Raw genomic sequence first — 27,909 nt, forward strand, 5'->3', positions numbered from 1 at the left:
GTTCATCCGAGGCTTACTAGGGAGACTTGAGAGACAGCTATTGATGCCGACAATCTTCTTGTTCCTCTTTACTTGTACTTTGTTCTATTCGAGAGGCAGAGCTTTGAAACTTGTATTTATTTCAGTATTTTTATATTTAGAGGCTGTACATGTGACAACCAATCTGTGGGGGATTTTTAAGTTGACTAAGTTTCCGCTTTATCTATATTTATCCATCTAAACTGTTTTTTGCTTTTATCTTCTGCAATTAGTGGGTTTAAGCTGACTTGTTCGGTGGGAAAGGATAAGTGTCATCATGCCCGGATTTTGGGTTGTGACATGAAGTTAGGAGTTTTATGAACTTGCTAATTTTTATAGATATTTTGATGCAAGACCTCAAATCAATTGCATACTTTAGTAAGAAGCTGAGGAAAGAATTATTGAATTGCTTGTGATAAAGAGTTGTATATCTTTGTAAGTTTGAGTTCGCTACGTAGCAAATTTGTTGAATTTTGATCAAATCAAGGTATTCTCAATGTTAATGATTCAGATTTTGGTAAGATTTTTTCAGAATGCAAGTTGTCCTTTTGAGAAGTTCAATATTCAAGATGAATTTCAATTTAAGAAAAATTAGTTGTGGTTCCTAATTGCTCTTTTGCACAAACTATTTGTTAGGAAAACAGATTGTGGAAGGCTACTGAGATATTTTAATGTATCCAAAATGCCGAAAATACTTTTTAGCCATTTTTATTGGTCTAAAATGAGAAAGAATGTTGAAAGAGTGTTTTCAGTATTTTGAATATAAACAATTCAAGTATTTCTATTTTCCCTTGAATTGATATTTCCATGAATTTTATTTTGGGATTTTCAAAGCCCAAGTATGGTAAGGATAGATTTCCCATTGATAGCTTAAAACGTGAAGAAAATGAGCTAAAACTCCGTCCAAAACCATTGAAGCTTGCTTAAGCTCAAATCTGAAAAATTGAGTTTTCAAAATACAAACTTGTTTCAAATTGGCGTTGCTAAAATATATTAGGTAAATCTTAATATTGGGTACGTCTTAAGGAGTTTGAATTAAAAATTTGAAATAGACGTACATGAAAGAAGATGGTTGTATATCCCTTTCTATCCCATATGTATTCCTTTTATATTCATGTATATGACTGTACGTAAGATATATGAGTCATTAAAAAAATATTTTAACTGAATCTCAATTATGAATTTTTATTTCAAACCAATCTATTATCACCTCTAATTTTTATTTTCAACAAATTCCAACCATACCCATAAATACAATATTACTTTGATTTTTTAACACTGTAAATCATTGTTAACTTCTTATATTCTGGGTCATTCCAATAAAAGGTGTAATGAAGCTGTATTTGCATCAGTTGTCTAGATTTTAGCAAAATATTTAGGGGGAAAAGGAATACAAATCAGATACTAACAAAAAAACATCCAAACAATATTTGACCATGATTTTATGCTATAAATTTATTTTTATCGGTCATTGATCAAATAATATATAGACCATTAATTCATCAAAAAATTCTTAATAACAACGAGAATTAAGTACCTATTTTCTCGGTTTATCGCTAATAATAAATTATTTCCAACCTTACATTTACATACTCAACCAAGCTATTATATAAATGAACATCAAATCTCAAATTCTTGACAATAAAATCAAGCAAAAGCAGAAACCTTTTTTTGTTTGTTTTTTGCCAACAAGCTTCCTGCCCCCCCCCCCCCCCCCCAAAAAAAAAAACACCGCATGGCAAGGGGATATCTGAATAATGTTATAGAAATTGCACCAGCACGATTTATTTGTCCTCGAAAGCTTTCAAATGCTCCAAAATTAGAGACAATTGCAGAAGAAGAATATAAAAGTGGTCAAGTTTTTATTGAGAAGAAAGTGTGTTATGTTGTTTTACTTTCTCTTCTAGCTTACACATTCATCAACAGATACACTACGTAATAATATATAGGAGGAATGTTAATTTTGACACTCAATTTTAATTATTCAATCATCATTACATAAATAATTTATACTCACGAGATTCATTTTTGCTCTAAATGCATCGTGTATGTCAGTATCTGTATTCTTTCACCCTAAAAGTTATATTTCATTTTATGTAAAGTTTAAAATTATAATGCACTAACAATATCTTAACTATTTGTTTTGTGGAGGGGTACAATGTGTAGTATGAAAACATACTTTAATGTATTAGAAAGGAGAAAGTACTAATTATTGGACACCAAATCTTTAATATATATTGAAATATACCTCTTGAACACCAACAATAGCCTCTTCATAAATGGACTATACAAAGCAATATATGCTACAGAAGTTATCACCATATAGTTAACTGACTATAACAAATTCTATAATCTATACTTTTTTTCCTCTGAAAAATCTGATATGGCTTCGTTTGCATACGAGGACAAGGTACTGTTCTGGATATCCATCTGCACATATAGCATGCATTCTAGGGTTATCAAATAACTAAGGGTGTTATCTTATTTGGTACGAACAAATAAGAAAGCACTTTCAAGTAACCATTCAAATCCGCGGATAAAACAGAACATCAAGGGTGCTTGGTACGAACGAAAAGGTTTTCCAGGAAATGAAATTCCCAGAAAATGAGTGGTTTCTTATATAATTTCTAGTGTTTGACCCAATATCCCAATATCATTCATAAATATAATCTACAGAAATCATATGGCAGGTGCGTTTAGGGTGGCAGGGGAGTTGGGGTTGGAGGGTGATGAGGTGACAATTGGCAGAAAATGCAACTTGTTTTTCCTATTCTCACCAAGAAAGTCACTTTTCTAATTTTTTGAAGAATTTGTTTTCCTAGAAAAAATATGTTCCAGAACATTTTGACCAACCAAACAACTCTGATACCCTTGGATTCAGTCCCATAAGAAGGATTTAGTCATTCAAGCAAACATCAAACCTTCAAAGATTGCAGAAAATTCAGACTCATATCATTCAATTTTATCAACTAAAATACCATTTGGTATGTTAAGAGTAAAGGACGAGAATTATCTGATTCACCTGGCAAATTCATACTAAATAGCTAGTTAGCTAACTTTTACACGCTTAGTCAACAGTAGCTGGGGATTTTGCTAAAGCATTTTGAAGATACAAATAGGTATTAGCATGCCAGAACAAGTTAGTGAAATGATATACCAAGTTGTTTGGGTTTATGATTCCAACACCCAACCATGAATTTATGAACAAATTGCAACCACTTAGCATATACTCTGTTTTTCTCATTAATAAGCTTCACTTACCTCATGAAGCCATATTTTTCACAGAGGACTTTATAATTTAGCAATAGTCATGCCTTCTAGTTTGACATGCCTTTCCAGTTCCAAGATAAATTTGTATCCCCATAGGGCCTGCATAAAAGGGAGCTTAATCAAAGTCCTGACATGCAGAAAAGGTTGAACAACAATGACTTTAATGAGATGTATAACCTTATAGTATCAACAACCAGCACAAGGGTAACAACTCTTGAGCACATTTTACAGAAATACATACTGATCATTTGAAGCGAGGCAGATATAAAACCATCTTGATGAAATGGAAAGAAAAAAACAAAAAGCTAGCAATATGTTAAGTTGTCAGCAACTCTTACTTGCCCAGAGGGAACTAAACACAACAGATTAGATACCCTATCAACAAGTCACCCACTCTTATTGAAGGAAATCCCCTTCCCAGCCTCCCTTCAGCCATTACTTGTTATCCTAGCATTTTTCTATCTTCCACAGCTAAAGCCACCTGCAAACTTGTCTCAGTTTGCAGGGCTGAGCCACTCAGCAAGCAATATTCTTTTATTGTGCTGGGATAATTACATTGGCAGCCCCTCTCCAGCACAGTGTAATTGGTTGGTTCTTCACGGGTGACCAATAGTTACATCAATGCAAAATTTTGTTTATTGTCACAGGAGGTATATTTTATGAACTTCAAGTTTTACTTTTAGAACATATTTTATGAACTTCAAGTTTTACCAATCATATCAGTCTAATCAATAGTTGGTACTGAAAATCCTATAGAAGTATTCAGGTAACGAAGCTGCCACAGAATTCAGATTGGAACCCCTCCCCCAACACACACACACACACCAAAAAAAAATACCATCATGCAGCACATGTACAATTGCTTAAATCATACTAATTATGAAATCCCTACAGCAGAACTCCAGCTTTTAAGTTGGTGGAGTACAGAAAGCTTCAAAATTGTAATTATTAATCAGGTTTGCCGGGCAAAAGTCAAGGCTTTAGAAAGGCTACCAATCTGCATGAAGATTCGAAGTACTCATAATGAGGGTTGTTGAACCATATAATCTGCTATGGAAATTTAAACTGTCAAACATCTTAGAACCCTCTGAAAATGAACATCCATCTGCTTCAGTGGAGGATCAACAGTTCTCCAGAAGATGAGTTTTGGACAAAAACATATCAGAAAGTATATACCCACTTAAAATTTCGGCTCTGGTTCTAGACTTTCGATCATCCACATGTTGGTTCTGAACACTGGTCATAATATCGCAACCCAATGCACACACTCACCCCCCTGCCCCCACCTAAAATATGCAATTATGATTGAAAGTTTTGGGTGAAACCGCGATGTATCAGTCATAAGTTACAAGGTTAACCTTTTCATTTCTTTTCCTTTTGTGAATTCCAACAGTTAGGTAGAGTTGGATAACATGTCATCTTACCTTTCTGATATTATCGGCATAAGTGTAGCCGAGTAAGTTACCTATAACTTTATATGAACATATTATATACAGAATAGAATCCTAAAAAAGAATTCATCTTGAAGATTATTATACTTGATTTTAGCTCCAAGCTCCGTTCCAAAAGGTGGGTGATGTTACAACTGGTTGTTGGTTCCAAAAGGTGGGTGATGTTACAACTGGTTGTTGTTGAACATAATATCTCTTTGGACTTCTAGTAACTTAGTAGTCACTATTCTGAAATGATGTGTATGATTTATTGATTGGCTTTTATTTATTCCAATCGATATCCCAAGCACAATCTAATCAAACATTAGATTTGCTACTAATTGATAGTTAAAACATTAAATTCAAAGAGAACAATACAATTCAAATATTTCCCTTTCAATTACTTTACATCCTTAAAACCTTTACTGAAACCGTTTGGTTTCAATTACTTTCTCTTAGCAAATTTATGCTATGCTCAACTTTCAGAAATCACCTTTTGTGTGAAACACATTCCTTTTTAGTCTATTCAAAAAAGAATACACCTTTCTCTTTTTGGAAATTATTTAATAGTCTCCATTTTACCCTTCGTGACATGACTTGGTGAGAACCCTTAGGAGCCTTTTGGTTACTGGTTAGAGTTATGCAGGCATTAGTTATGTAGGGTTTTGGTTATGCAGATATTAGTTATGCCGGGTTTAGTTATGCAGATATTAGTTATGCAGGATTTAGTTATGCAGATATTAGTTATGCAGGATTTAGTTATGCAGATATTAGTTATGCAGGGTTACAATACATTAGTAAGCTACTTTTATTTTTATTCCAAAAATGTTTAGTAAGCTAATATTTATCATACCCATTAAAATAAACAACTATCTAAATAACACATTAAAATTAAAGAAATGTCAATAGGTAAAAACAATAAAGTAAATAACAAATAACTAAAAGCAATTAAGTAATTTGTATTGAACAGGAATAAGCAATTAAGTAATTTAAGTAAATAACAAATAACTAAAAATAAATTTATACATGTATTGGCAGAGCGTTGCAACGAAACTAAGCAAAGAAATTAATTATAATTAACAAGAAAACAATTAACAGCCACTACCTTACCACCAAAGAAAACAATTAACAGCCACTACCTTACCGCCAAAGAAAACAATTAACAAAGAATTAAGCAAAGAAACTAAAGTAATTAAGCAACTAACAAGACAAAAAAAAACCAAAAAAATTGGTAGTGCTTTTTTTTAAATGTAATAATTATTTGATTTGTTGGAAATTAATCTACATTTAAAAGTAAATTGATAGGGGTAATGGTTCCTGCCAAATTCCTTTTATGTGCAAGAACTTTCATTCCAGAAGTTGGCACCGAGTTTTCTACTATTACTTAAAATGTTTTTCATTGTGCAAGTAATGATCTTGCATTTTGATCTTCTTTATAGTGTACAAGTAATGGGCTCCTTTGATGGTTGGAGTCAAGGAGAGCACTTATCACCAGACTCCAGCGTATACTGGCTCTTTTATATGAAATGCTTTTACAGAAATAGTATAATTTTTTTAAAAAAACACATAATAAAAAAAATTGAAAGTAAACTGATAGGGTACATATGCAGTTTTATTATTTTAATCCATGTATAATTAATACCCACATAACTTATTCCACCTTCTACCCCGCATAAAATTGTACATAGATTTCATCATAAGGTATGTGAGTATTAGTTATGTAGACTTACTAAAACACAACCAAACACAGTATAAAATTAATACATGAATAACTTTTATACAACATTTGAGACTTACCAACCAAACATTGTACAGAATTAATACATGAATAACTTTTATTCTATTTACAAACCAAACAATGTATAAAATTAATACATGAATAACCATGTTATTCATATATTAGGTTGAGCTTTAACCAGCTACCAAACGGCCCCTTAGTGACATGACTTGGTGAGATCCACTGGATATAAAATTTATTCTTTTATAAGGAGAGAGAAATGAAAATGCACGTGGAAATCTCACCACCACTCATCTTAAAGGATAATTTTCATATTTTGCATATATTTGGCTAATATGTTAAAAAGATTTCTTTAATTTCTAAAACTTTGACCCCAATAAACACTTAAACATAAAATGGAACAGAGGTGTGATTAATTATTTTCTCCTGGGTTGATCAGGGACCAACTACGAAATGTTACTGCAATTCTTCAACTAGTCTATGATTCATATGCGAAGAAAAAAGAGGATTTGTAACCGTTTGTGATGCTAGTAGAAGTATAGAACCTTGCCTGCAAAAACATGGTGGAATTTATAACACAGCCAAATTCTTCAGTTTTTTCCATACCTTTCTGTAAGTTTGGGGTGGACAGTCATATCTAGTAGAAAAGGGCTGGAAGGCACTAGGAACTATACTAAGAGAAGCACCAGCTGTGAGAAGCCAAAAGGGCATACCCACCTGGTCGGACTGGTTGGACTAGATTAGGTCAATGGGTCAATAGGATTTTGTGTTTTTGCTTCCACTGTAATCTCTTCGCCAATCTCAAATCCTCAATAGTAGGCTATGCTAATAATGTTCTTGCTACTCGCTATTGAATGAAAGTCATCTTTCTCTCTCTCCCCCTACTTAAATTCTCAAGAATGGAAACAGACAAATATTACCGAAAAAGTTGGTTTAACAAGTATAACTGGCATCCAGTTTCTTGTTATTGTGCTTCAGATCTATCTTAATGCAAAACAGAATTCTCTGCAATTTTATCTGCTTCTTAAATGATCTAGAGGAAAACACAGGAATCTGTATTTACATTTCCTACAGGGAAGGGGCAGGGAATATGGGGCAGAAAGGGTGCCTTCACTGTACAGCATGAAGCATATATGAGTAAAGAACAGAATTTTGGCACATATAAAACGGTGTCATGAAGAATTAATTTGTATATTGGCCCACATGAAGGTTTACCTTGGATTTTTCACATGAAGTAACAAGAAGACAAAAGCGAGGAAGATAAATGAAGAACCGACAGAGACATAGGACATCCCAAGGAAGTTATTCCTGCCTCCCAGCCAGCTGGTTGTTGAAAGAACAAGTTTCTTCCTTCCACCAAAACTGTATGTGTTGTAGTTGTTAACAAGATTCACCATAATTAAGTCATCTTCCTCTAAGTCCACTTCAATTCTTCCATATAACTTACGGAAGGTAGGGAGAGCAGCAGTACGCATCCATACAATGAGATCCTCTTGATCACTTAACTGATTGATTCCATCAATCCCATTCCAAAAAGAAAACAAGATCCATGAAAAAGGACACATTAGAGGAGAAATAAATAGAAGTCAAATCCGTATACTTGAAAGAGAAGACAAGAAACACAATGTTGAGGTCAAAATTTATGCTTAAATCATCAAAAAAATGCGTAACCAAATGAAGTGCTGAAATCCCAATCCTTAAGAAATGATTAAAATCAACAAAAGTGATATAAAGACTCAGGTCATGACTGCAACATCACAAGGACCACATCTAAGAATGAAACCTAGCAAGAACTTTCAAATTCAGTGTTATTATTTTTGTAATATAAATCCAGACACTGCATCAGACAAAATGGAGGTGTGAAAATTTTAATAAACAGCCTCATAACACATGGACAGGAATCTAGAATAGAAGTATAAGAGCTTTCAATGATCAGTATTTGATCTTAGCAGTGACTCATGTACATGTTCATCCAGGAAAATATTGAAATGTATCAAGAACGATACTTATTCTCCATTGGTCATTTCTTGTCCATCTTCTTTAGTCTTGGGATTCAAGAAGAGATATCGATTCTAAATGAAGTATTTCTCCTAAATTATATGCCTTGATTTAACAATTTTGTAAGCACTTTCATATGTTTCATTTAACAGAAAAAGATGACCAGAGTTGCTGCATCTGTTCAAAGGCCTTACAGGAATGTTAGGGTCCAATGTTGCACCACCAATTAGAGACCCACTCTGAAAATTGGATGGATAAACGTCTTTCCCATATTTGTGTTCACGATCACTCCTCCAAGCAATATTTTTCCTGTTGACTTTTATAGCATCTGCCCCTTTGAAGAAGGAATATGTGTCGTTAAACAAGCTCCATGCAATCAAACCACAAGGAACAATTGGGAGACCATTGTTTTCGCCTTCAGGATAGCAAGAACTCGTATCATTGTACTTTAATCCATGTAAAAGCTGTTTATCACTTCTGCTTTTGACGTACCTGGATTGAAAGGGCCGAGCAGAGTCAGAAAAGAACAATTAACAGAGATAGATAACAAAATGGACTTTAAGTGGAGGAAAAAGTGATGACAAATGCACACAGAACACCAAAAAGAAAAGAGGAATAAATAAAATAGTAAAGAAACAAATGATACAACTAGTTTATTATGTGACAAAAATATGATATAACTGAGAAAAGCATCTATATTTACATACATATAAAAAAAAAAAGAGGACCTTATAAATCTTGATAATCAACTAAATTAAATGCCAGTAGTTCCAATCTTCCATGAATTTGTATTAATCACTTGAAAATTGGTAACTGAAAAAGAAAAATGAAACAAAGGAGTTAAGAACCTTCACCTTCTGTGGTTCTGGTAATAGTTATCGAGTTGATAGTAGATGTAAATTGGAGCTTTCATATTTTGGGGCACCTGCACAGAGACAATTTCCAACACAAAACAAATCAAGGAAGAGGATAAAGAAAAAATTCTAAACTAGAAATGATTGCTGGAATCATGGAAATTTTATCACAAGTAAAAGAAAAAGGCAAAAGGATGACCGTGTTTGTAGGGCGAAGATGGAATGATGAGGTGTGCTGCTGGATGAATAATGACCATTATGGATTGAATGACACAATGCCAAACACGTTATACTTCAATATACGTTATACCTCGTTAATGCTATGGTGTTTCTTGACCTTACAAAGGAAAAGTTGCAACTTATGAGAGATGATGGATGGGAATCATTGATGGATGAAGTCTAATTCATTTGGTGCTAAATATGATATTTTGGTGCCCAAGATGGAAGAATTCTATATTCCTGGTAAGTTGAAATGTAGACCTTCTAGCGTTACTTAGTCACATCACTTATGTGTTGAGCTTTTCTATGCTGTAGTTATGATAAGGCATGTATCTTCCATACTTATTCAAGGAGGAAGAAGCAAAGAAAAATAGGAGAAGATAATGATTTGCATTCTCAATTCCAGGAGGTTTCACACATGGCGGATGGAACAGTTTCTTACCGTTATTTGGCAGTTCCTTATGGTTACTAGAAGTTATATGTCTTTAGCCTAAATAGTAATGAAGTAGTTATAATTATCTATTATAGGGAAAAAAGGACGAATTTACCCCCAAACTATTGAAAATGGTAGCCCTCTGTCATACTTTTGGGACATTGGTGTCCCTTCCATCCAAAAACTAGAGCATTTATGCCCTTCACTCTAACAGAAGACCCATGTGGGACACGTGTCATCATCCTACGGAAGGACCCATTCCAATTTTAAAAAACCCACGCCCAAACAAAAGAACCCGTTACCCACCCAAATAGACCCAAACAAAAACCTAATAGACCGACCCAAAAATCCCTATTTCCTCTCACAACTCACTCGTTCATCTCACACAAACAAAAGCTCACAGACCAAAAACCCTGGTTAATCACACAAACAAACCACTCGTCTCCATTGATTCTTCATGGATTCACTCCGATCCGATCATAGGTACTCACACTTTCACTCCGTTCATCTCACAGTTTGTTGTTTGTGTTCGATTTTTGCTTGTATTTGTCATTCGTAGTGTAAGAAAGATGTTGTTGAGTTTCGATTTTCACTGGTATCTTTAATATTTGTCTAGAATCTTCATTTTATAGTGATATTTAGGGGTTTGTTCACGTTTATCTTAAAAAATGAATTGTGCTCGCTCTTTTGTTTTCTAGGGTTTTACTTTAGTGTCATTTTGTGTGGTTTTGTTAGGAGTTTGTGCACTTTATGTTAAAGAAATGTTTCTTTTATTTGTGTTTTAGATGTATTGCTTGTGTAGTGTCGTTTTCTATGATTTATGGATTTTTTATCTTCTTCTTTTGTCGATTGTCTCCATCCCTTTCTTTATTGACATCCTGTAAAGTTAGGTAGGTCCATAAATAATTGATAGTTGATATCATTGACATTCTGTAAAGTTAGGTAGGACCACCACTTGTTTTTTACTTAGCTTATCAGTTAATTAGTATTGTGTAATTAGCTCAAATACTTTAATGGTACCACTTGTTTAATCTTATTTTACTTGGTTCATGTGTTAATTAGTATTGTGTAATTAGCTCAAATACTTAACAGGGACCACCTATTTAATCTTATTTTACTTAGTTCATCTGTAATTAGTATTATGTAATTAGCTCAAATACTTAACGAACTTAAATCTTTCTTGTTTGACTGTCACTTTTTTATTTTTTCTCCTTTATTTCTAATGTGAGTACTTATAATTTATGTAATGTGACTTGTTAAATCCTTTAAGATTTACTTATGCTTACTAATGTCACTATCCATCTTACTTATGCTTTTACTAATGTGAGTACTTAAATAATTCACTACCGTCACTTTTCATTTTTTTCTTCTTGTTTCCTAATTTGAGTACTTACTAACTAACCTTAGGCTTTAAGACTTAAATAATTCACTTGGCTTATCTGTTAAATGCTTCCTTTGACATGTCACTGTCCATTTTTTTCCTAATATGAGTACTTACTATCTAACTAACTTACTCTCTTTTCCTAATGTGACTGACTTATGTAATGTGACTTACAAACTTACTTGTTCCTTTTTTCTAATGTGACTTACTTAAATTTACCTTGTTTGATTGTCACTTTTTTATTTTTTCTCCTTTATTTCTAATGTGAGTACTTATAACTTATGTAATGTGACTTGTTAAATCCTTTAAGACTTTCTCCTTTATCTATTAAATGCTTCTTTTGACCATCACTTTTCAATTTTTTTCTTCTTGTTTCCTAATGAGTACTTACTAGCTAACTAACCTTATGCTTTAAGACTTACATAATTCTTTTTTCTAATGCGACTTACTTACTTAACAATTTATTTAGTAGTAATATATACACTGTTTTTGTCTTTGTAGGAAACATAGTTGAAGTTACATTATACTTTAATCATGGTGGTCGGTGGCTTAACAGTCCAGAACCACATTATGAGAAAAGATGGGTTCATTATTGGAAAGGGTATGATCCTGATCTGATATATTTTATTAATTTAGTCAAAGAGTACATAGATAAGTTGGGTTTTTTAGGTATGCAACAACTTATTGTACTTGTTCCTTTTGGAAAATATTTTGAAATAGCAGGTGATGAAGGAGTTAGGATATTATCATCTTTTATCTCTAGTGATTATAAATCCATTCATTTGTTTGCTGATGACTATGAATTTTCTATTGATGTACCTGATATTATCATGCATGATGGATCATTTTTACTTTTACCAGTAATTAATGAAGGCACAGACTGTAGTGAAAGTGATAGTGACAATAATAATGGAATGGTGTTTAGTGGTTCAGATTATGATACTGATGAATTGGAAAATTTAGTTACTAAAAAAGGAATATAACTGATAGTTTGTAAGATTATAAGGAGATTGTTAAGGGTATGACCTTCAAGGACATAGCTGAAACAAAACAATACTGCAAACCTTCTTAGCCATAGCATAAAGCTTGCAGTATTGTTTTGCTTCAGCTATGTCCTTGAAGGCCATACCCTTAACAATCTTGCAAACTATCAGTAAATTCCTTTTTTTAGTAACTAAATTTTTCAATTCATCAGTATCATAATCTGAACCACTAAACACCATTCCATTATTACCGTCACTATCACTTTCACTACAGTCTGTGCCTTCATTAACTATTGGTAAAAGTAAAAATGATCCATCATGCATGATAATATCAGGTACATCAACAGATAATTCACAGTCATCAGTAGAAAACAAATGAATGGATTTATAATCACTAGAGATAAAAGATGACAATGTCCTAACTCCTTCATCACCTACTATTTCAAAATATTTTCCAGAAGGAGCAAGTACAATAAGTTGTTGCATACCTAAAAAACCCAACTTATCTATGTACTCTTTGACTAAATCAATAAAAGATATCAGATCAGGATCATACCCTTTCCAATAATGAACCCATCTTTTCTCATAATGTTGTTCTGGACTGTTAAGCCACCGACCACCATGATTAAAGTATAATGTAACTTCAACCATGTTAATAACCTACAAAGACAAAAACAGTGTATATATTACTACTAAATAAATTGTTAAGTAAGTCACAGTAGAAAAAAGAATTATGTAAGTCTTAAAGCATAAGGTTAGTTAGCTAGTAAGTACTCATATTAGGAAACAAGAAGAAAAAAATGAAAAGTGATAGTCAAAAGAAGCATTTAATAGATAAAGGAGAAAATCTTAAAGGATTTAACAAGTCACACTACATAAGTTATAAGTACTCACATTAGAATTAAAGGAGAAAAAATAAAAAAAGTGACAGTCAAACAAGGTAAATTTAAGTCTGTTCAAGTCACATTACATAGTAAGTTTGGAAAAAGAAGAAAAAATGGTCAGTGACATGTAAGCATAAGTAAATCTTAAAGGATTTAACAAGTCACATTACATAAGTTAGTACTCACATTAGAAATATAGGAGAAAAAAATAAAAAAGTGACAGTCAAACAAGGTAAATTTAAGTAAAGTAAGTCACATTAGAAAAAAGGAATAAGTTAGTTAGTTTGTAAGTCACATTACATAAGTCACATTAGGAAAAGGGAATAAGTAAGTTAGTTAGCTAGTACGTACTCATATTAGGAAAAGAGGAAACAAAGGGATAGTGACATGTCAAAGGAAGCATTTAACAGGTTGTAACTTGTGAATTAGTTAAGTATTCACATTAGTAAGTTAGTAAGTCACGTTAGTAAGCATAAGGAAGATGGACAGTAACTTTAGTAAGCATAAGTTAATCTTAAAGGATTTAACAAGTCACATTACATAAGTTAGTACTCACATTAGAAATAAAGGAGAAAAAATAAAAAAAAGTAACAGTCAAACAAAGTAAATTTAAGTAAGTAAGTCACATTAGAAAAAAGGAATAAGTAAGTTTGTAAGCCACATTAGTCGGTCACATTAGTAAGTCACATAAGTCGGTCACATTAGGAAAAGGGAATAAGTAAGTTAGTTAACTAGAAAGTACTCATATTAGGAAAAGAGGAAAAAAATGGATAGTGGCACGTCAAAGGAAGCATTTAACAGATAAGCCAAGTGAATTATTTAAGTCTTAAAGCATAAGGTTAGTTAGTAAGTACTCAAATTAGGAAACAAGAAGAAAAAATGAAAAGTGACAGTCAAAAGAAGCATTTAATAGATAAGCCAAGTGAATTATTTAAGTACTCACATTAGTAAGCATAAGTAAGATGGACAGTGACATTAGTAAGCGAAAGTAAATCTTAAAGGATTTAACAAGTCACATTACATAAGTTATAAAGAACTCACATTAGAAATAAAGGAGAAAAAATAAAAAAGTGACAAACAAACAAGAAAGATTTAAGTTCGTTAAGTATTTGAGCTAATTACATAATACTAATTACAGATGAACTAAGTAAAATAAGATTAAATAGGTGGTCCCTGTTAAGTATTTGAGCTAATTACACAATACTAATTAACACATGAACCAAGTAAAATAAGATTAAACAAGTGGTACCATTAAAGTATTTGAGCTAATTACACAATACTAATTAACTGATAAGCTAAGTAAAAAACAAGTGGTGGTCCTACCTAACTTTACAGAATGTCAATGATATCAACTATCAATTATTTATGGACCTACCTAACTTTACAGGATGTCAATAAAGAAAGGGATGGAGACAATCGACAAAAGAAGAAGATAAAAAATCCATAAATCATAGAAAAAGACACTACACAAGCAATACATCTAAAACACAAATAAAAGAAACATTTCTTTAACATAAAGTGCACAAACTCCTAACAAAACCACACAAAACGACACTAAAGTAAAACCCTAGAAAACAAAAGAGCGAGCACAATTCATTTTTTAAGATAAACGTGAACAAACCCCTAAATATCACTATAAAATGAAGATTCTAGACAAATATTAAAGATACCAGTGAAAATCGAAACTCAACAACATCTTTCTTACACACTACGAATGACAAATACAAGCAAAAATCGAACACAAACAACGAACTGTGAGATGAATGGAATGAAAGTGTGAGTACCTATGATCGGATCGGAGTGAATCCACGAAGAATCAACGGAGACGAGTGGTTTGTTTGTGTGATTAACCAGGGTTTTTGGTCTGTGAGCTTTTGTTTGTGTGAGATGAACGAGTGAGTTGTGAGAGGAAATGGGGATTTTTGGATCGGTCTATTAGGTTTTTGTTTGGGTCTATTTGGGTGGGTAATGGATTATTTTGTTTGGGTGTGGGCTTTTTTAAATTGGAATGGGTCCTTTCGAGGATGATGACACATGTCCCACATGGGTCCTTCGTTAGAGTGAAGGGCACATATTTCTAGATTTTGGATGGAAGGGACACCAATATCCCAAAAGTATGACTGAGGGCATCTATGTACCATTTTCAATAGTTCAGGGGTAAATTTGTCCTTTTTTCCTATAATAATAGATCCAGTAATGTGTAGGCAGGTTGTAATATATCTTTTATATGCAGAAAGATTGTTCTAAGAGATACGAGATACTTGTGTCTCTTTGTATTTTCTATTTTTCTAAGAGATACGAGATACTTGTCTCTCTTTGCATTTTATCTAGTATAAAACTTTGGTTTCTATCAAATTGATTTGCAACTTTTGGAGTTTAACAGTCTATTTGATGTTGTGAGTAATAACTTGTTTCTTAGTACGTTCGGTTAATTCATTTGCTAATTTTGATAAGGAAAGAATAATGACTCTGGCGAAGTATTATCTAGATGAGTTTGGAGAATTGAAACTTTGAGATCTCAGTTACCAACTTGACATTTTCATAATGCACATGCAACGAGGTGACCCTAGGTTCTCTGATTTAAAAGGAATTAGTGATTTGGCAAAAGCGTTGGTTGAGGCAAATCTTGTGGAGACTTATTTACTTGTGAAGTTGACTCTCATTTTACCTATCGCGACAACAACCGTAGAAAGAGCATTCTCATCCATGAAGTACATCAAAGATGAATTATGTATTACTATTAGTGATGCATTTTTAAATAATTGTTTAGTTTGTTACCTTGAGAAGGAAGTATTTGCAATTGTAAGCAATGATGCTATTATTGACCGTTTTCAAAATATGAAAATGTGTCGAGTTCAAGTATGAGTGGATGATGTACTTTGTTATATTAGTATCAAATTAATGATATTCGATTATATTGAAGTTTGTACTTTGCTATCATTATCAGTAAGTTTTTTAAGAGTTGTAAACCGAACTTTGTCGCTAGTAATTGGCGTACTAAAGATAGTGGTGCCCCTGTTGCACTCAAATCTTGGGTCCGCCTCTGATAAGATAGGTTGTTGTGACTTATCCACTGCAAGAATCGGCTCGTCAGATTTTAATAAGGTAACTGAAGTTCCATTTACTCATTTATTTAAAATTAACATAATACTTATGAAGCAAGTATGCACTGACATGTGAATGTATGATAATATAAACGTTTATGTCACTTGTAAAAACCATTTTTTTCTAATTCAGCATTTCTTATGGAAATGTAAGCTTACATTGGAGATCTAGCACAACTGGTTCAAATCACCACCACGGTGTTGTTTTAGGTCAAATACGATTTGCCAGCAGTTTTCTAGATATTTTATTACCTGAACTATTTTCTACTATTTGAAACCAATGACACCCTATTTCATTGAACGAAATTGCAAGTGTTTGGTTTATACATTTAAATTAGAGGAAAAGGACATCCAACTTTTCCTTGTTCAACAAAGAACTTTTATAAATTACACAGTTTCTTCTTTTATTTTCTTGTGGTATGTAAAGCTCTTTCAAAAGGATAAGAAAAGGGGAGAAACATTCTTAAATATGCACTTTATCATCTTGCATTAGCTAAGAATGCTGGTATTGATGCCTTTTCAGAATCAAATTTGGTGTTTATGTATCACAAGAACTTGATTGCTTAGACAATAATATGCTATTTTTTAATAAATGACAATACAATGTATTTGGCTAGAGTAGCTCCATATTTCTCTACTTTCTAATCCACAATAATTTGCACTACACTCCTTCAAAAAATATGATCTCAACCCGTCCATAAGAAAACCTTTGATATTACCTTCCATGATCATATTTTAATTTTTAAGTATGTGTGTCTCTCTATGTATAAATCATATATATGTAAGTATACTTACATACATACATACAACAACAACAACAAACCCAGTATAATCCCACCATGTGGGGTCTGGGTAGGGTAGAGTGTACGCAGACCTACCCCCACCTTGAAAGGTAGGGTGGCTATTTCCGAACGACCCTCGGCTCAAGAGAGGAAAACAAGATAAAAGGTCAGATAGGAACAAGCATATCGAAAACAAGCATATCGAAAACAAGATGAAAACAAGGAATAACAAAAGTGAGAAAGAAATGGTAGAATAGTACGTAAGAAAGAGGCATTAACTACTATAAATAAATAAGATAATCAAATTACAACAGCCCCACACCTATAAACAGCAATACAATACAGAAATCAAATGGCAAAAAACAATGAGCATAACTACAACTACTATGGTGTAAGGATAAGTCACCTAGCCTTTTATCCTAATCCGAGTCCTCCACAAAGGAAATTATAGTGCGCTAATGCGCTTACTAGTAGGGAAGAATAACGAGACTATGTACTAGCCCTCTACCCTAATGTGGGTCCTCCACACCCTCTTATATAGGGTCATGTCCTCGATAAACTGTAACTGTGCCATGTCCTGTCTAATCACCTCTCCCCAATATTTCTTCGGCCTACCCCTACCTCTTCTGGAACCATCCATGGCCAACCTCTCACACCTCCTCACTGGGGCATCTTTGTCTCTCCTCTTCACATGCCCAAACCATCTCAGTCGCATTTCCCGCATCTTGTCTTCCACCGAGGCCACTCCTACCTTGTCCCGAATAGCCTCATTTCTAATCCTGTCGCTCCTGATATGCTCACACATCTATCTCAACATTCTCATCTCGACTATTTTCATCTTTTGAACGTGAGAGACCTTAACTAGACAACACTCCGCCCCATATAACATAGTCGGTCTAACCACCACTTTGTAGAACTTGCCCTTAAATTGTGGTGGCACCTTCTTGTCACATAGCACACCGGAAGCGAGCCTCCATTTCATCCACCCTGCCCCAATACGATGTGTGGCATCGTCGTCAATCTCTCCACTGCCTTGCATGATAGACCCAAGGTACTTGAAACTACTTTTCTTTTGGATGGCCTGGTCACCAAGCCTAACTTCCGCGCCAACCTCCTAGGGTGTCTCACTGAACTTGCACTCTAAGTACTCTGTCTTGGTCCTACTCAACTTAAACCCTTTAGACTCCAAGGTATGTCTTCAATCCTCCAGCTTAGCGTTAACTCCGCTACGAGTCTCATCGATCAGGACTATGTCGTCCGCAAAAAGCATACACGATGGCACCTCACCTTGAATTTGTCGCATCAATCCATCCATCACCAAGGCAAATAAAAACAGACTAAGGGTTGATCTCTGATGCAACCCCATCGCAACTGGGAAGTGCTCTGAATCCCCTCCTACTGTCCTTACCCTGGTTTTGGCACCCTCATACATATCCTTGATCACTCTAATGTATGCCAGAGGTACACCTTTAGCCTCCAAACATCTCCATAGTATCTCTCGTGGAACTTTATCGTAAGCCTTTTCTAGATCGATGAATACCATATGCAAGTCCCTCTTTCTCTCCCTATACTGCTCAACCAGTCTCCTCATAAGATGGATGGATGGCTTCTGTAGTTGAGCATCCCAGCAAAAATCCGAACTGGTTCTCTGAGATAGATACGCCTCTCCTAACCCTCATCTCCACCACTCTTTCCCACACTTTCATAATATGGCTTAGAAGCTTGATACCTCTATAGTTGTTGCAACTCTGGATATCCCCCTTGTTTTTGTATAGAGGGATCATTACGCTCGACCTCCATTCTTCGGGCATTGTTGTTGTCGTAAAGATGACATTAAATAACCTAGTCAGCCACTCCAAACCTACCGAGCTAGCGCTCTTCCAAAACTCCCCAGGAATCTCGTCAAGTCCGGTCGCTCTTCCCCAGCGCATCCTACGCACAGCACCCTTAACCTCTTCGACCGAAATACTCCTGCAACACCCAACATTGTGAAGCCTCCCTGTATGTTCCAAATCTCCCAACACAATCTCTCTATCTCCTTCTTTGTTCAAGAGTTTATGAAAGTATGACTGTCATCTCTGTTTAATGAAAGTCTCCTCTACCAATACTTTTCCATGCTCATCCTTAATGCACTTCACTTGATCCACATCGCGTGCCCTTCGCTCCCGCACCCTGGCTAGCTTGAACAATTTCCTATCCCCACCTTTCTCTTCTAGTTCAGCATAAAGGCGTTCAAAAGCTGTCGTTTTTGTCGTCGAAACCGCCGACTTCGCCTCCTTCCTCTTTATCTTATAAAGTTTCCTATTCGTCCACTTCTCCACCTCATCCTTGCTTTCTATCAGTTTCGCATACGCTATCTTCTTTGCTTCCACCTTCCCTTGCACTTCTCCATTCCACCACCAGTCCCCTCGATGCCGGCCACGACTACCTGTCGAGACTCCCAATACTTCCCTTGCTACAACCCTAATACAACTAGTCGTCCTATCCCACATAGTGTTTGCATCCCCACTACTATCCCAGGTCCCCATATCCTTCAATTTCTCTCCCATCTCCAGGGCGCTAGCCGTGGTCAAACTCCCCCATCTGATCCTAGGTCGGTCATCCCCGACCCTCTTCTTCCTCGTCATCTCGATTCCTAAATCCATCACCAAGAGCTTATGTCGGGTCGTAAGGTTGTCGATCGGAATGACCTTACAATCTTTGCACAGACCTTTATAATCCTTCCTAAGGAGTAAAATAAATATCTGAGTCTTAGCCACCGCACTCCGAAAGATTACCAAGTGGTCCTCCTTTTTTGGAAAACTCGAATTGGCTATCACCAACCCAAAAGCTCTTGCAAAATCCAAAAGTGAGACTCCTCCCCCATTTTTGTCCCCGAAGCCAAAGCCTCCATGCACATCATCATATCCTCCCGAAATAGACCCGATGTGCCCATTGAAATCCCCTCTCACGAAAAGCTTCTCAGTAGGCGGTATGCCTCCCACTAACTCATCTAAATCCTCCCAAAAGCACCTTTTATCCTCCTCGTTTAAGCCCGCTTGCAGCGCATAAGCACTAATAATGTTCAACGTGATCCCTTCAACGACCACCTTAATCGACATCATCCTATCAGTGACTCTTCTAACATCCACCACTTGATCCCTTAAATTACTGTCTACTAAAATGCCTACCCCATTCCTATACTTCGATCTACCAGAGAACCAAAGCTTATACCCATCTACTTCCTTAGCTTTAGAACCTACCCATTTGGTCTCTTGTACACAAGCTATATTAACCTTCCTCTTCTTTAGAATCTTAACTAGCTCTATGGATTTTCCCGTCAACATCCCAATGTTCCAAGAACCTACTCTCAATCTAGACGCTCATTTAACCCACTTACCCCTCCTAACCCTCGTCCTCGTCCCTGAGCGAGAATATGACCCTAGTCTATCATCACTATCCAAAGCCACGAAAACGCGTATGAACTAATAAATTATTCAAAGGTTTAAAGTCAGCAAATGTAACTACAATTGTATGAGCAAGGAATAGATAGGGAAAGATATGGAAATTGGAGGTACCAACTCCAGTTGAAATGAACCTAGTTGTCGTTAGAAAACACTGTTCACTTCGGAGCTACTGTACACATCGGAGTTATTGTCCACGTCGGCTTGCCAAGGTGTTGTTCACAACGACCTTTGGGTTGTGTGCGTAGCAGATCTTGGGTTGAACGAATCCTTGGGCCAAAAACCCAAAAATGGTTGCATTTAATGAAGCAATATTTCGTTGAGGAATTTCGTCGAACACCTTCAAGGCACTGTCCACGGTGCTTCGATAAGCAGCCTTTATGTCTTTATTGTTAGCAGATTTTGGGACCCCAAGTGTAGAGTAATAATCAACGGCAACAACCACCAATCTCCCACAAAAATTACAGAGAAAACAACCAAATCGTATACCGGTTTGAAGAGCAAAGCTGATGAAACAATAGATATGTAGCAGTGGATATTGAACGAAAAACAGATCTGTAAGCCCTAAATTGAATCGAAAGGGAAGGTTTTGGAGCAAATATATATATATAGGATTTTGCTAACCAACTATGGTCGAGATAGGTTAGCATGTATCCTTTCTTGATTTCCAAATGCCGTTACTAACACACTAATAGGAGGGGATTTACTTTTAAAACCCGAACTTTAAACCCAATTCTCCTTTTCCCACTTCTCTTTTCCACATTTCCCTCTTCAATGGTGACTCCACACACAACAAACATAAAATTTGGAAATAGATTAAATACAAACAACAATTATTAAGACCATTTTGGGTGATGGGAATCACTTTATCATCATTTTTCCTGCTTTTTCCCTATTTGTTTCCTTATTGGAAAATGTGACACCGGTTGATTTGACCTGGGTAGAATCATTGTTTGAAGGGGCATTGTTATTGGATTTTGATGTATTCGAATCAGCTAAGGAAACTGAAATTGGGAGTTTCTAATAACATTTTGAGATTTCAAAGAAGAGGACGAGGCGCAAAAGCTTGCTGAGAGTTGAAATGAATATGAGATTGAAGTTGGAAATGTCAGGTAATGTTTCTCTCTCCTTGATTATGGATTCAAAATCTTTGGTTTATTTCTTAGAGTAGCTGAAGCTATCTGTGTTTTTTAAGCTTTCACCATGAATGATGGAAGAAGGAAAAAGAAAAAGAGTAGTGAAAGGGATTTGGGTTTTACTTTTGTGAAAAAAAACAAAAGAACCCCGTCATTATTCTTGTTAATGTGTTATTAGAGGCATTTAAGAAAATATAAAAAATGGGTGCAGTGCTAACCTACTAGGCTACTACAATCATACAATAGGTTAGCAAAACTCATATATATGACTCCCAAATGAATGAGCTGGACTGAATTTGGACGTGTCAAAACAGGTTGAGTTAATAAATGGGCGTGTTAATGACTCGCAGAAAGGTTACTTGGGCTGAGATGGGCGAGATATAGACGGGCTAAAGAATGGGTCATAGCTCAACCAGCCCACTCCTTACCAAGTTTCAATGTCTTTGTTTGTTCTTATAATTAGTTTAATTATCAAAAAAGAACTCATATACAAAATTCTTGTTTAAGTTTTTTTTTTAAAATATAGTTTGACAGAGTTTTTCATGGGTCAATTTTGGCTAGATATTTAGACCAAGAGGCCAACTATTAGAGGGGCTGAATTAGGTTAGTCAAAATGGACTTAGTTAATAAATGGACAGGTCATTAACCTTCTCAAACTTGAGTGGGGCTGCACGGATAGAGCTTTGCTAACCTACGAAATGAAGATAGTAGATTGTACCCACTTTTTAATTCACTAAAATACCCCTGCCACCTCATAAAAATAGGAACTTCCAGGGGAACTTAGGTCTTTTCACCTAATTCCCCTATTTCCATTCCAACTCTCAGTCCTCCCCATCTTCGATTCTCAATTAAACCTCACACTAAAACTTCTTTCACTGCTAACTAATGTTTTCCTCCATAATTTAACCATTATAACTTCACAACCAAATACGCAAAGAATAAACAAATTTAAAAACTGAAAAAGAAAACAGATGTTAATTCATTTCAGCATCGATGAGAACTTTTGTGGAATTGGGTTTAGAATTAGTATCCTTTGGAAGTGTGTTTAGTGTTATGCTTCTCATGAAGGAAGAGGAGTTGAAGATGATTTTTGAGTTGAATTTGCCAATATATACATACCTTTGAGTTGAAAGAGTACTGACTAAATGTCCGGAAAAAAATCAATTTAAGAACTCCATTTACAGTTCATCAAAAAGGAAAACTAAAATTAGGAAAATGTGTCAAATCTGTAATGAAAAAGTTTGCAGTTAAGGCAAGCAAAAATTCAATATTCCAGAGAAAGAGAGAGATGAGTGGAAAATGGGGAGGAAGAAAAACCGGATGAGAGTGAAAGACTAAAATGCCCCTGAAAGTTCTTACTTCAATGAGGTGGAAGGGGTATTTTAGTGAATCAAAAATTGGGTTCAATGTTAACCTACCTTCATGCAGTAGGTTAGCAAAACCCATACATATACATATATATACTTTGAAGAGAATCGATGGGTAATTCTGTACAGAATTCTGAATACTAAGTTTGAATGGGAGTTATATAAGATTGTATCAAAAAAAAAATCATATTGAAATTAATTTTTGATACACAGAAGATTTCATTAGAAGCCAGAAGATTACTAATGTCGTCTCAATAGCAAACGAAAAACTGTGTGTTATGTTAAACAAAGGGAAACAGGGGCTGATGCATAAACTAGACATGGAAAAGGTCTACAACCAGAGAAACTAGAGATTTCTTATGACCAGGGAAACATGATATACTCAACATATGAGCCAAAAATGAGTTTTTTGTAGTAAAAAGTGTACTGTTTTTTTTAAAATATAAAGTGGTAGTAAATGGTGTTCATCGATTAACTTCAATGAGCAATCAAAGTATACATCCTCATCACTGGATGTGCAGAAGAATGCTTAATTGTAGTGTCGTAAAAAGCTGACATGGTAATATCTTGTGAAGCAAGGAGAATTAATATATAACAAGAGGCATGCTGGAATGCGAGCTCATAACTCATAATGAAATATCACCTTTAAGTAACGCGTACAATTCTTGGAAACAGAGCTATCTTTGATGTAAGCAACTTTTTGGCTCTTGAAATTATCTGGCACACAATCTGTATCATATCTGTCAACAATCTCAATAACCTGCAAATGCTTTTCTGATCAGCCATTTATGCCAAACGTATTGATCAGGAATGGAGGAAACAGATTAAACAGATAGATTAATAAGGACTTTAATCAACAAAGGAGCAAAAGCTTACACTTTCAGAAGCATAAAGACAGAGAAGTCCAATTGGAATAAAAATGACGCCTATCAAGAAAAAGATTGAAATGACCTGTTAAGAAGATGTAGTCAGAGAAGTACAACACCCAGTTGATTTAGAAAAGAAATGTGAATTTCAGAGAAAGACTTCTTCTCACCCATGCTGGTGTCAGGACAGGTTTACATGCTGGGAGATTTTGTTGTGTAAACTGATATACAGCTGCAAATGTGAGGATGAAACATGTCAATATTTAGCCTCTACTTCTGTATTTTATAAGTTATGAAGCAAATAGAGCTGCATTACACTAGATTGAGAGATAATACTGAGAAAAATGAAGATCAACAGGAAACTGAAATAATCAACTAGATGAGTACCAATTAAAATAGAACAAAAGCTTAAATCATAACAGTGGTATTTTGATTGAAGATGCCTCACTTATCCCAATGTCACAATCACATAACCAATTCTATATTTCATAGAGAGATGGCATACTCCTCCTCATATGCTTATTTAAAGAAACAAACATACAAAGACTCTAGCAACAATCGCAATACCTTAAGTGAAGTACAACTGGAACCTATGTTTCAAAGAAGGATTTTACACTGTTGAGGAAGCTTATTTAATCCCGTAACTTGACCCAAAATCAGACTTTATAACCAACAGATAGACACCAACCTCTAACTTTATATGGAAGAGGACACTGCATCTCCCTTCACAGAAAGTCACTCTCACATGCTCCTATTTCGCTGACCAAGAAAAATTACTTTTTTATATTTAACATTACTATAGAAATCAAGCAAGTCCTCTGGAATAGACAACGAGCTTCCATTTTCTTTCACCTAATTACTTGTTAAATGTGTCCATACAAGTATTATTACTTGATTATAAGTTTTTCCTAGGTCTTTACAAGAGTTGGATAAAGTCCCAACTCCCATAAAAGGTCTTGATATATACAAGGATGGCATAAGATCACATCCCTAATTCAGATTGATCATACTCTCATAAGTCTTTCCCAGCTCATCTAAGGGCTAAAACAAAGAGACCACAATCTCTATCACTGACTAGCACTACAATTAATTCCTCATCACCACATGCCAGAAGTAACTAATAACCATCCCAAACCACAACCCCACATAATGCTGATACAAATTGAGAATTAACATCTGTTAATACCACCCGAAGTATCACCAGCATAACATTCGCGAGTCCCACAAAAGAGACATTTCAAGTACTGTGAAAACACAAAAAGTAATTTTCTCTAGTTTAACAATTGGCAGCAGCAATTCCAATTTTCTGATTATTTAGTCCGAATCTACTTGTTAAAGAACCTGGCACACTGAGAGAGAAAATTCTACCCATAAGATCTTTTTCTTCTCCTTTGTTTTGTTGGTTTTAATTTATGATACCCATGACAGAAAGTTGTTCTAATCTATAATATGTTCAAGCCCATACTTAATGTGCATTCTCCACCAGTCATAACAAATAAATTTGAGGACTTCCACAGTTTTCCATTGATGAGATCTATCACTATTGCTTTTTGCATGTCTTTGAAAATTAAAGTAGCTGCAAATCTCTTGATTTGTGGCATATCATATTATCTGTTGTATTAGTAGATAAATTCCTTTTCCGTTATGGATAGTAATAGTTTGGCCGATCATTGTGGGTATAATGGTAGATGCCCGGCACCACGTTATTATAAAATCTTTCTGCTCTTTGCTCGATGTTTGATTTGAATCAAGGGGGCTACCTTTCCTCAAAGAGCTTGATTAGTAATTTGACCTATCTTATACCGACTCACTTAAAGCCAAACTGTCACAGAATTTAACTATCACGGAAAACCTGACTCATAGGAATAACTAAATTGTTTTACACTTTGAACTTACCATCATTCAAATGATGTCGAACTGGACGTGAACGAGATTCTACAGATTGTGCACCATTTCCTGACAAAGTACTTGCTCCCTCCACATCCATTCAATCAAATTATGATTAAAAAATTCCAGTAGAATCTCTACTCAAGAACCTGCAGCTGGAGCAAAACAATCTACACATAGTAAATTTTACATACGAATTTCCACCAATCTAATCTCGAAGATTCATTTGGCTGCTGAGAGAAATCCATAATGGGGTTTTAAGTGAATTTTGCAAATCCAAACAAAAATTAATTACACTAAAGAGTGAAAAAACTGAATTCGTGGAACCCATCTGTTCAATCCAAACTGTGATCAATGTGGAACTTGTTAATTTTTCAACCAAAAGAAAATGAATTAATTATCAACCATACTATATTTGAGGTAGAAAATCAAGATTCAAGTTGAATAAAGGTGGGTCTAAAACATAGTGGAAAGAATTAAACATTGGAAATGCAAGAAGGTGTCAAAATTCTTACCCGTGAATTAGGTATTTGGAAAATTGAAGTAGCTAGCCTAGTACAATGCGACTTCGAATTTATACAACAAAATATTGGAGACTGCGGCAAAATGGATGATTGTGAAGAGAAGTGAGCGATTGCTTTTGACCGAAGAAAAGCACAGTGCACAGTGTATAGGGTAATACGCATATATACGTTTCCACTAAAGACTTGTTTGGAAGTCTCCCATTGAAATCTTCCTTTTTCCTGCTATATTGTTTCTATAAATTTTTATTATTTGAATTTGAAACTATAATGTTTTGTAACTTTTTGCATTTCGTCGAGAAAACTTTATAATAGATAACTTTTTCTTAAATTATTATTTAATTATATTTATAATATTTAGAAATCTAGAATTAATTCTTACAATAAAATTTATTTTTTATCCGAAACCTGGAGTTCAACTATTTCGGATTTGCGCCACATAGGGCTCCATTTGGAGGGAAGCACTTGAAACACTCCAAAAACCTCCCGCAAAGATCCGAACCATTCTCCATATGTGTATAAGACTGAACCTAATGATTTCCAATTTGTATGTATGTGATGTTAAGATCAATTTCTAAGTGTTGAAAGTGTATTAGATGTGAATTAGGGTCTTAGGAGACCTCTGAACACCAAGTCAAGTTCAAAGAAGCTTTTCTACCGATTGAGTTATTTCATGAGATCATGAAAGGGTCAATTCCAAATGACCATATCTCTTAGAATATGAATAGTTAGATGAGCCACCACATATCTAATTAAAGATTTATGATTCTTCTTTCCAACGTCGTCGATCTTTCGTAAATTAGAGTTCGGAGTAGAAAGTTATGATTGTTTTACTGGAACATGTCCCAACTAGAAAATTTAGTGATGACACTTGTCAATTCGGCGAATCACCAAATAGTTTGAAATATCGCCGAAGTGACCCCAAAACCTTCAGAAGCTATTAATTTTGGCGATCCGCCAAATATTTTTGCGATGGGGCCTCTAAATCGCCAATTTGGCCGACAGGATTCATTAAAAGGTCATATTCTTTGATTTTTCAGGTCTTTTTATGTTCCAAGACGGATATTCTTGCCCTTTTAACTTCTAGTAACTTCCCCAACTCCATCTTAAAACCTAATAACATTCTAATATGTATAGTAACTCCCAAAATCCCTTATTCTCCTTCTCCCAAAATTCAAGAACGTCAAGAAAGATTTTTCAAATTTCTCAAGATCTAAAGGCTCCAAGTTCAAGATTCTCTTCAAGAATCCTAGGGTTTTGAATCAAGATTCGTTTTCAAGAACTCCATAGAAGGGCTTCTTAAGTTCAAGCTATAAGGTTTCAACCTCAAAGTTTTTCTACAAGAATTTCAAAAATTCGGGTATGTAAAGCTATCATAGTGAGGGATTAAGTTATTTCTGACGCACTACATCTACAATTTTAATTAGTAAGATCAAAGCTAGGGTTTTGATCTCTCCAAAGTTCACGATTTCAAGTTCTCTCTTTTTTTTTTCTATTGTTGATTCTTGTTTTCATTATCGAAATTGTGGTACTTCACATCATTGATGATCTTTGATTTATGGTTCGTGTTTATTATACCACATGGATCCTTTTTA

General features: G+C 34.8%; 1 protein-coding gene across 2 annotated transcripts; it reads right to left on the reverse strand.

Moving 5' to 3' along the window:
* Nucleotides 1-2,184: 2,184 nt before the first annotated feature.
* LOC129889052 (putative ALA-interacting subunit 2) lies at nt 2,185-26,523 on the reverse strand. Of its 2 annotated transcripts, none has more exons than XM_055964165.1 (10): nt 26,309-26,523; nt 25,803-25,942; nt 24,077-24,138; nt 23,917-23,991; nt 23,684-23,800; nt 9,309-9,379; nt 8,649-8,946; nt 7,672-7,961; nt 3,280-3,387; nt 2,185-2,448 (listed from the first exon to the last, which is right to left on the reverse strand). In XM_055964165.1, exons 2-9 carry the CDS (start codon nt 25,891-25,893, stop codon nt 3,336-3,338), a joined length of 1,056 nt encoding a protein of 351 aa, XP_055820140.1. In that variant the 5' UTR covers nt 25,894-25,942; nt 26,309-26,523; the 3' UTR covers nt 2,185-2,448; nt 3,280-3,335. The 2 variants fall into 2 exon arrangements, with proteins under 2 accessions (XP_055820140.1, XP_055820139.1); XM_055964164.1 differs by having other exon boundaries at nt 25,803-25,948.
* Nucleotides 26,524-27,909: the final 1,386 nt, after the last annotated feature.

Source organism: Solanum dulcamara, chromosome 5 (genome assembly GCF_947179165.1).
Source record: "Solanum dulcamara chromosome 5, daSolDulc1.2, whole genome shotgun sequence".
Taxonomy (NCBI): domain Eukaryota; kingdom Viridiplantae; phylum Streptophyta; class Magnoliopsida; order Solanales; family Solanaceae; genus Solanum; species Solanum dulcamara.